Source organism: Oncorhynchus kisutch, linkage group LG18 (genome assembly GCF_002021735.2).
Source record: "Oncorhynchus kisutch isolate 150728-3 linkage group LG18, Okis_V2, whole genome shotgun sequence".
In the NCBI taxonomy this organism is placed as follows: Eukaryota; Metazoa; Chordata; class Actinopteri; order Salmoniformes; family Salmonidae; genus Oncorhynchus; species Oncorhynchus kisutch.
In genome coordinates this window covers 31,408,626-31,418,039 of record NC_034191.2, presented here as the reverse complement: position 1 = coordinate 31,418,039, position 9,414 = coordinate 31,408,626, and the positions used below count along the sequence as shown (strand labels likewise).

Below are 9,414 nucleotides of genomic sequence, written 5' to 3'. Positions count from 1 at the left end.
CACACTGTGCATCCCAATACACCCTATCCCCTATACAATGCACTACTTTTGCAGAGAGCCCTATGGACTCTGGTCAAAACTAGTGCACTAAATAGGGAATAGGGTGACATTTGTCACAGACACAGCAGGTACCAATAAGGGCATGATGCTTATAGGTGAAAATACATTGAATTAATGTCACCTCATAAAGAGACCATAATGCAGTTCTTGGTTTGTAACATAGTATTCCTCATGTCATTCCCTATTTCCCCTCTGTGAGATTACCTGTTTCCCCCTATAGATGTGACCTGTTTCCCCCTATAGATGTGACCTGTTTCCCCCTATAGATGTTACCTGTTTCCCCCTAAAGATGTGACCTGTTTCCCCTATAGATGTGACCTGTTTCCCCCTATAGATGTGACCCGTTTCCCCCTATAGATGTGACCCGTTTCCCCCTATAGATGTGACCTGTTTCCCCCTATAGGTGTGACCTGTTTCCCCTTATAGATGTGACCTGTTTCCCCCTATAGATGTGACCTGTTTCCCCTATAGATGCGAGCTGTTTCCCCCTATAGATGTGAGCTGTTTCCCCCTATAGATGTTACCTGTTTCCCCCTATAGATGTTACCTGTTTCCCCCTATAGATGTTACCTGTTTCCCCCTATAGATGTTACCTGTTTCCCCCTATAGGTGTGACCTGTTTCCCCTTATAGATGTGACCTGTTTCCCCTATAGATGTGACCTGTTTCCCCCTATAGATGTGACCTGTTTCCCCTATAGATGTTATCTGTTTCCCCCTATAGATGTGACCTGTTTCCCCCTATATATGTTACCTGTTTCCCCCTATAGATGTGAGCTGTTTCCCCCTATAGATGTGAGCTGTTTCCCCCTATAGATGTGAGCTGTTTCCCCCTATAGATGTGACCTGTTTCCCCCTATAGATGTGACCTGTTTCCTCCTATAGATGTGAGCTGTTTCCCCCTATAGATGTGAGCTGTTTCCCCCTATAGATGTGACCTGTTTCCCCCTATAGATGTGACCTGTTTCCCCCTATAGATGTGACCTGTTACATTACCAGATTGATGGCTGCTAACAGGTTTAAGACCTGTCTCTTTTTTGGTCTCATTTCTTTCACACATCACCTAATTGTAACTATATAACTATTCCTCTACAAAGAAAGACGGAGACAGAGACAGAGACAAAGAAAGACAGAGAGAGACAGAGACAGAGAGACAGAGAGAGAGAGAGAGAGAGAGATAGAGAGAGAGAGAGAGAGAGAGAGAGAGAGAGAGAGAGAGACAGAGAGAGACAGACAGAGACAAAGAAAGACAGAGAGAGACAGAGACAGACAGAGACAGAGAGAGAGAGAGAGAGAGAGAGAGAGAGAGAGAGAGAGAGAGAGAGAGAGAGAGAGAGAGAGAGAGAGAGAGAGAGACAAAGAAAGACAGAGAGAGACAGAGACAGAGACAGAGAGAGAGAGAGAGAGAGAGAGAGAGAGAGAGAGAGAGAGAGAGAGAGAGAGAGAGAGAGAGAGAGACAGAGACAAAGACAGACAGAGAGAGACGAAGAGAGAGAGACAGAGAGAGAGAGAGAGAGAGAGTGTGTTAAGACTGATCATGAACTGCTGTTAGAGAAACATAGAGGGGACAGAAACCCTAAACCTTACCCACTTCAAAATGCTGGACTGACGATCACAATACCCCTATTGTAATGGCTGTTGGACAGTATTGAGTGTGTGGAAAAAATGGGCAATCGGTCGTCAGATGTGGAGCTGGGATGTGGAGCTGCTGGCACCCTGAACACACACACATGCACAGACACACACCCAGAGCCAAGCCGTCTGGCATCACATGGCACGCCAAGTACACTTCTACAGCCGCCAAGCAGGACTAAGACAGGCCAGGGAGGCCCCACACACACAGACACACACACACACACACACACACATGCAGACAGGGCAGAGAGTGGCTGGCTTTGAAGAAGTGTTGCATGCTGGGAGCCTGGAGGCTGCTTATGGAGCATTTCCTACCCAGAGGGCCGAGCGGTATACATCCTACCCAGAGGGCGGTGTAGTCTACAGACAGGTAGTGGCAGTTTGCTTGGCGTGTGGGTGTGTGAGGGGGAGTTGGGTGATGGGGTAGTAGGGGGATGAGATTTGTTAGAGACTGAGACTGCGTCCCAAATGGCACCCTATCATCTACATAGCGTACTAATTTTGACCAGGTGCCTATAGGGTAGTACACTATGTAGGTTGGGATGCAGTCAGAGAGAGGCACTAGACAGCAGGAGACAGTCTGCTCAACAACATGTAAAGGAAAATATGATAGAAGAACATAGAAGTGCTTGGCATCATAAATATTCTTAACCATAACCAATACCTGTATCTGTATTCATCCTTACTGGCAACAGATGTATAATTGAAAGACAGACCTCTTATACAACCACTGCCTCTGTCTCAGCTTCAATCCCCAGTGCTTGAGTTGGACTGAAACAGGTGTCGGTACTGTTAATATTTAGGTGCAGGAGCTCCACAATACTTTTGAGCTAATATTCTATAAGAGGAACAGGAGCTCAAGCAGTTGAAAATGTGAGGTGCCGGTATTCAACCTCTGTGAGCTCCTGCTCAAGTAAAACACTGGGCCTCTAGTTCCCACTCCCACATTTCCCTGCCTCCATCTATCCCCCTCTCGCCCTCTAGTTCCTCACTCCCACATTTCCCTGCCTCCATCTATCCCCTCTCTCCCTCTAGTTCCTCACTCCCACATTTCCCTGCCTCCATCTACCCCCCTCTCTCCCACTAGTTCCTCACTACCACTCTTCCCTGCCTCCATCTATCCCCCTCTCTCCCTCTAGTTCTTCACTCCCACTCTTCCCTGCCTACATCTATCCCCCTCTCTCCCTCTAGTTCCCTCTCTCCCTCTCTCCCACACTTCCCTGCCTCCCTCTCCCCCTCACCCCTACAAATCTTACTCCCTATCCCCCTCACCCCTCCCTCTCCCTGAGGCAGTCACTGGTCCAAGATCCCATCTGCACAGCCCTCTGTTAGCCCAGAGGAGAGCTTCCAAACCCTGGCCATCTCAGCCCCATCCCCAACCCCTCTCCCCTAAACCCAACCCCAACTCATCCAAACTATGGCCGTCTCAACCCCATCCCCAACCCCTCTCCCCTAAACCCAACCCCAACTCATCCAAACTATGGCCGTCTCAGCCCCATCCCCAACCCCTCCCCCCTAAACCCAACCCCAACTCATCCAAACTATGGCTGTCTCAGCCCCATCCCCAACCCCTCTCCCCTAAACCCAACCCCAACTCATCCAAACTATGGCCGTCTCAGCCCCATCCCCATCCCCAACCCCTCTCCCCTAAACCCAACCCCAACTCATCCAAACTATGGCCGTCTCAGCCCCATCCCCAACCCCTCTCCCCTAAACCACAGGGTCTGATTGCAGCGGCAGCAGCAGCTTGGAAGTCTGGAAGGAACAGCGACTGATAAAAAGCAGACGGGAAAAAAACAGAATGGTCTTTTTCTCATAACTGACACAACAACAACCTAAGAAAACGCTATCTCTTAATGAGGCGTAATTCCGGTTTTGACCCCGCAGCGGGATCTAGCCTGGAGGCCCTGTAGCGAATTTAGCGGGCCTGTGGTTTGTCAATGGTTAGCTTCTTTTTTGTCTACCATACCCATTTTTGCTTAAGGTGTCTTTTGTTGAGGTGTGACATGTGACATGTCTTTTTGTTAGTTAAAGCCCCACCATATCCTCCTACAGCTGAATTAGGTAAATAAAGTGGAAGCCTCTTTTGTCTTCAGCTGTCAGAGGGGCTTTGCACTGTCCCAGTTACCTTGGAAACCTTGGAGAGGTGAAGGAGAGGACAGCCAGAAGAGAAGAGATCCTCCAGCTCTTCAGACACCAGGTAAACGCCTCACTTAGGTATGTGTCCCAAATGGCACCCTATTACCTATGTAGGGCACTATATGTAGTGCACTATAAATAGGGAATGGGGTGCTATTTGGAACACATCCTTAGCCTTTCTCCAACCTAAACCCCCTCTCTTCATTTTCTCCACTCTAAACTCTCTTATCCTCTACAATCCAAACAGCTTGAACATTAAAATAACACTTAATGCCTGACAATACAGCAGCAAAATCCAACATATCCCTTTTCCATCTGTGTAGTACAATGCATTCGGAAAGTATTCAGACCCCTTGACACATTTTGTTAGGTTATAGCCTTTTTTTGAAGTACCTTTGGCAGTGATTACAGTCTTGCGTCATCTTGGGTATGACGCAACAAGTTTGGCACACCTGTATTTGGGGAGTTTCTCTCATTCTTCTCTACAGATCCTCTCAAGCTCTGTCAGGTTGGATGGGGAATGTTGCTGCACAGCTATTCTCAGGTCTCTCCAGAGATGTTCGATTGGGTTCAAGTCTGGGCTCTGGCTGGGCCACTCAAAGACATTCAAAGACTTCTTGGCTGTCTCCTTAGGGTCGTTGTCCTGTTGGGAGGTGAACCTTCACCCCAGTCTGAGGTCCTGAGTGCTCCGGAGCCGGTGTTCTTCAAGGATCTCTCTGTACTTTGTGCCGTTCATCTTTCCCTCGATCCTGACTAGTCTCCCAGTCCCTGCCGCTGAAAAACATCCCCACAGCATGATGCTGCCAACACCATGCTTCACCATAGGGAAGGTGCCAGGTTTCCCCTTGGCATTCAGCCTAAAGAGTTCAATCTTGGTATCCTCAGACCAGAGAATCTTGTTTCTCATGGTCTGCGAGTCCTTTAGGTGCCTTCTGGCAAACACCTTTTATGACTTCCTACTGGCCACTCTACTATAAAGGCCTGATTGGTGGAGTGCTGCAGAGATGGTTGTCCTTCTGGAAGGTTATCCCATCTCCCCAGAGGAACTCTGGAGCTCTGTCAGAGTGACCATCGGGTCTTGGTCACCTCCCTGACCAAAGCCCTTCTCCCCCGATTGCTTAGTTTGGCCGGGCGGCCAGCTCTAGGAATAGTCTTCGTGGTTCCAAACTGTGTTCTTGGGGACCTTCAATTCTGCAGAAATGTTTTGGTACCCTTCCCCAGATCTGTGCCTCGACACAATCCTGTCTCGGAGCTCTACAGAAAATTCCTTCAACCTCATGGCTTGGTTTTTGCTCTGACATGTACTGTCAAATGTGAGACCTTATATATACAGGTGTGTGCATTTCCAAATCATGTCCAATCAATTGAATTTACCACAGGTGGAATCCAATCAAGTTGTAGAAATATCTCAAGGATGATCAATGGAAACAGGACGCACCTGAGCTCAATTTCGAGTCTCATAGCAAAGGGTCTGAATAGTTATGTAAATAAGGTATTTCTGTTTTTATTTTTAATACATCTACAAAAACAAAACAAAAACCTGCTTTCACTTTGTCATTATGGGGTATTGTGTGTAGATTGGTGAGGGACATTTTTTTAAATACATTTTTAGGATAAGGCTGTAACTTAACTAAATGTGGAAAAAGGGAAGTGGTCTGAATACTTTCAGAATGCACTGTATTTCTCCTCTAGGTAACGGTCTCTCCATATCCCTTCAAAATGATTTCAGAACTTCAGACCCCTATCAACCCCCAATGGTAGTTCTCTTTCAAATGTAGTCTTCATTTGGCATTTGGTATTTCCCAGTTCGTATACCAAAAACCTAGCAGCTTGCATACAAACAAGTTATAGATATCTGACTTAAATGCAGCAGATAAGGCTTTCAAGACTTGTAGTAGTAGCAACTCAAATTGTTGAAACTCTCTAATTCGAGATTCACCTGTCGACAGGTTGACTAGAAGAACTGAATAGACAATGTCCTACCTCTAGGATGCAGGTCCCAGCGGCCGTGTTCTCCTTGATCGATACGTTGTAGAAGTTGGTACCGAACACAGGTTCGTTGTCGTTAATATCCTGCAGCACCACATGGACCAGAGCTGTGGAGGACAGGGAAGGCCTCCCTCTGTCTGTAGCCACCACTGTCACATTCGGCCTGGGCTGCGACTCGTAATCCAGCTGGGAGAGTGTGGTGATGATCCCTGTTACTGGGTCTATGGTGAACCACTGGGCCTGGTTCTCATCCTGGCCGGCCTTGCCATCCTGGAGGAGGCTGTATGTGATGTCTCCATTGGGCCCCTGGTCTTTGTCTCTAGCCGTGACCTGCAACACGAAGCTCCCTGGGAACACCACCTCAGGTATGACCTGTATGTACTGCTGCTGATCAAACAGAGGAGGGTTGTCATTGACGTCAGTGACTTGTATCGTAAAGGAGGACTCAGCCCTGAGAGGAGGGGTGCCTGCGTCTGTAGCCATCACCCTGAGTTCGTATGTGTCCCTCTCCTCTCGGTCTAGGATCTGGTCCACACACATCAGGTAGATGATGTTGTCCTTGGTGGTCAGGGCAAACTTCCCGTCCCCTCCTTCCAAGGAGACGTTGACATTGGCGTATTCTCCGTAGTCTGGGTCGGTGACGGAGATGCGGGCGACATACTGGCCAGGCTGGGCACCCTCGGAGATCTGTGGGGAGCCGTCTTCGCTGAGGAAGATGATGGTCATGGTGGGCTGGTTGTCATTGTAGTCCCGGACGTGGATTGTGACGAATGTATTGGTAACCTCGGGCTGCGTGGCGTTATCCCTTGCCTGGACCACAAGCTCGTGGACCCTCCGCATCTCAAAGTCCAGAGGCTTGTTGAGCGTGATGACACCCGTACGAGAGTCGATGACGAAGTAGCTCTCCGGGTCGCTCTGCCTGCGGTTGATCTCGTACAGAACCAGACCGTTGTCTCCCTGGTCGACGTCAGAGGCAAAGACTTGGAGGATGTTGCTACCCGGCTGCAGATTCTCTGAGATAATGGCGTGGTAGCGACTCTGGTTGAAGACTGGAGCATTGTCGTTGATATCCTGAACCGTCACATCTAGCACCATCTGACCAGTCCTCTTAGGGGAGCCTCCATCGAACGCCTCCAAGGATAGCGTATAAGACGGTCTGGTCTCGCTGTCCAGAAGAGTGTTGACCACCAGGTCCAGATAGAGAACCTGGTTGGATCCTCTCCGGGTCTCCAGGAGGAAAGCCTGGCCGGGGTTCCCATCTTTGATGAGGTATCCCTGGGTTGTCAGTTGGCCTTTGTCCCCGTCCACCGCCGGCTCTAGGGGGAACCTGGTTCCCACCGCTGTCATCTCCGGGATTTTGAACGCCACTCTCCTCCGGGGGAATGTAGGAGCATGGTCATTGATGTCATTCACTGTGATGGTCACTTCAACGGTCACACCCGTCATAGTCACTGCAATGAAGTTGTATCGGTCCCTCAGCTCATGGTCCAACACCTTGGCTGTCTTGATGATGCCCGTGCTCTCGTCTATGTCCAGGTCACTCCCCACCCCGGTGCCCTCGTGGTCTGAAATGAAGTAAAGATTTGCGGTGACACCAGGCGGTAACCCAGCGCTGATGTCCCCTACGATGGTCCCGGCTGGCTGTTCCTCGTCCAGCTGGAGCTCCAGGTTCCCCAGGACGGTGGAGGAGTGGACGGTGATCAGCTCCAGGACGATGTAGGCCAGCAGCAGGAACCCTCGGCTCCACCGGCCCTCATCCTGCAGCGACCTCGACACAGACCGCCCCAAACCCTTGGCCTCGGTCTTCATTCTGAAGGCTTCTTCCTAAACCTGAGAAGGACACAGAGAGGTGGGATAAATGTTAGTGTAGTGTACTGATCGTAAATTCCTGACAATGTGTGCGTCCCATTTGGCACCATATTCCCTACACAGTCCACTTCTTTTGGCCAGAGTCAAGGTGCCCTTTGGGAGTTAGCCCAAGAAAACCTCTCGGCTGTTTGTCTTGTTTGTCAGATCATGTAATCAGGAAACATTCCTGGCTCCTCTTATGACCTGATACAGCAACAAAAGCGGAGTGCTTTTTATTGGCATTACAAAGAGAGGGGACAGGCTTTTTCAGTCCATTTGGTGAGCTGTGTAAAAATGAAGGAAAATGCTTTAAGGTCAGTTTTTCCATGTGCTTTACAGGCAGGGGTCCCAACCAGTGCATATAATAGATCCCTTGCATCACGTCATTTCCATCCCCTCCCTCCAGTCACCTAATAAGTTCCTTTGGCATAACAGAGAACCCTCTCTTTACTAGATAACAGTCCAGACCACAGACAAGACCACCTGGGTTGAAATCTTTCAAATACTTTGAGTGTTTGCTCTAGCCTGCCTTGAATGGCAGGTGGGCATGGTTAGCAGTTCTGGTACAATTCTATTTTCAGTAAGACAGGCAAGCTCATTCAAGTGTAGATAAAGTATTTGAAATGATTTTAAATAGTATTTGAACCCAGATCTCCCGCAGGCGTATGTCAGAACCACAAATGGTCTCAACATTCAGTTCTAATCAGAGAGGTCCAAATGCAGCCAAGCTCTCTGGTCTGTAACCGTACCCTCTAGCGCTACTGTGTGTGTGTGTGTGTGTGTGTGTGTGTGTGTGTGTGTGTGTGTGTGTGTGTGTGTGTGTGTGTGTGTGTGTGTGTGTGTGCTTGTGTGTGTGTGTGTGTGTGTGTGTATGCGTGTGTGTGTGTGTGTGTGTGTGTGTGTGTGTGTGTGTGTGTGTGTGTGTGTGTGTGTGTGCTTGTGTGTGTGTGTGTGTGTGTGTGTATGCGTGTGTGTGTGTGTGTGTGTATGCGTGTGTGTGTGTGTGTGTGTGTATGCGTGTGTGTGTGCGTGCGTGCGTGCTTGTGTGTGTGTGTGTGTGGTGTGTGTGGGTGCCTGCGTGTGTATATGTATTTAGACAGTTTTCTAAAGCACATCTAGGACCAGGGTATGTGTTTGCCAGGTCAAGAGGAAGGGAGATTTACGAGACTGCTGACGACTACTCACAGACAGACTGAGTGTGAGCTCTTATAGAGGGACCGTGTTTGAAAAGCTCTTTACAGTATTGAGGTCTCCCTGAGACCATATTTCTATTGGGATGCTAACTTGAGGAATGTCCTTCCTGTGTGGAGAGTAAACCAGAGCCCAGAAAAGTAAAGCTGTGTTATAGCATCAGAGAGAAAAACACTCTACTTTATCCACTTGTTTTGAGAGGCATAAAACTCCTGCCATTTCCCTGTGATATATGCCCTTAAAATGGTTTGTAAAACTCCTGCCATTTCCCTGTGATATATGCCCTTAAAATGGTTTGTAAAACTCCTGCCATTTCCCTGTGATATATGCCCTTAAAATGGTTTGTAAAACTCCTGCCATTTCCCTGTGATATATGCCCTTAAAATGGTTTGTAAAACTCCTGCCATTTCCCTGTGATATATGCCCTTAAAATGGTTCGTAAAACTCTTGCCATTTCCCTGTGATATATGCCCTTAAAATGGTTCGTAAAACTCCTGCCATTTCCCTGTGATATATGCCCTTAAAATGGTTCATAAAACTCCTGCCATTTCCCT

At 48.5% G+C, this 9,414-nt stretch overlaps 1 protein-coding gene across 1 annotated transcript in view; it reads right to left on the bottom strand.

The window, feature by feature from the left end:
- The window catches only part of LOC109909417 (protocadherin-16), a 176,074-nt gene that overhangs the window by 142,101 nt on the left and 24,559 nt on the right, over nucleotides 1-9,414 (bottom strand). The window contains exon 2 of the mRNA XM_031795799.1: nucleotides 5,816-7,651. Within this exon, the coding sequence (XP_031651659.1) occupies nucleotides 5,816-7,630 (1,815 nt within the window). The 5' untranslated portion in view covers nucleotides 7,631-7,651. The remainder of the gene's footprint in view (nucleotides 1-5,815; nucleotides 7,652-9,414) is intronic.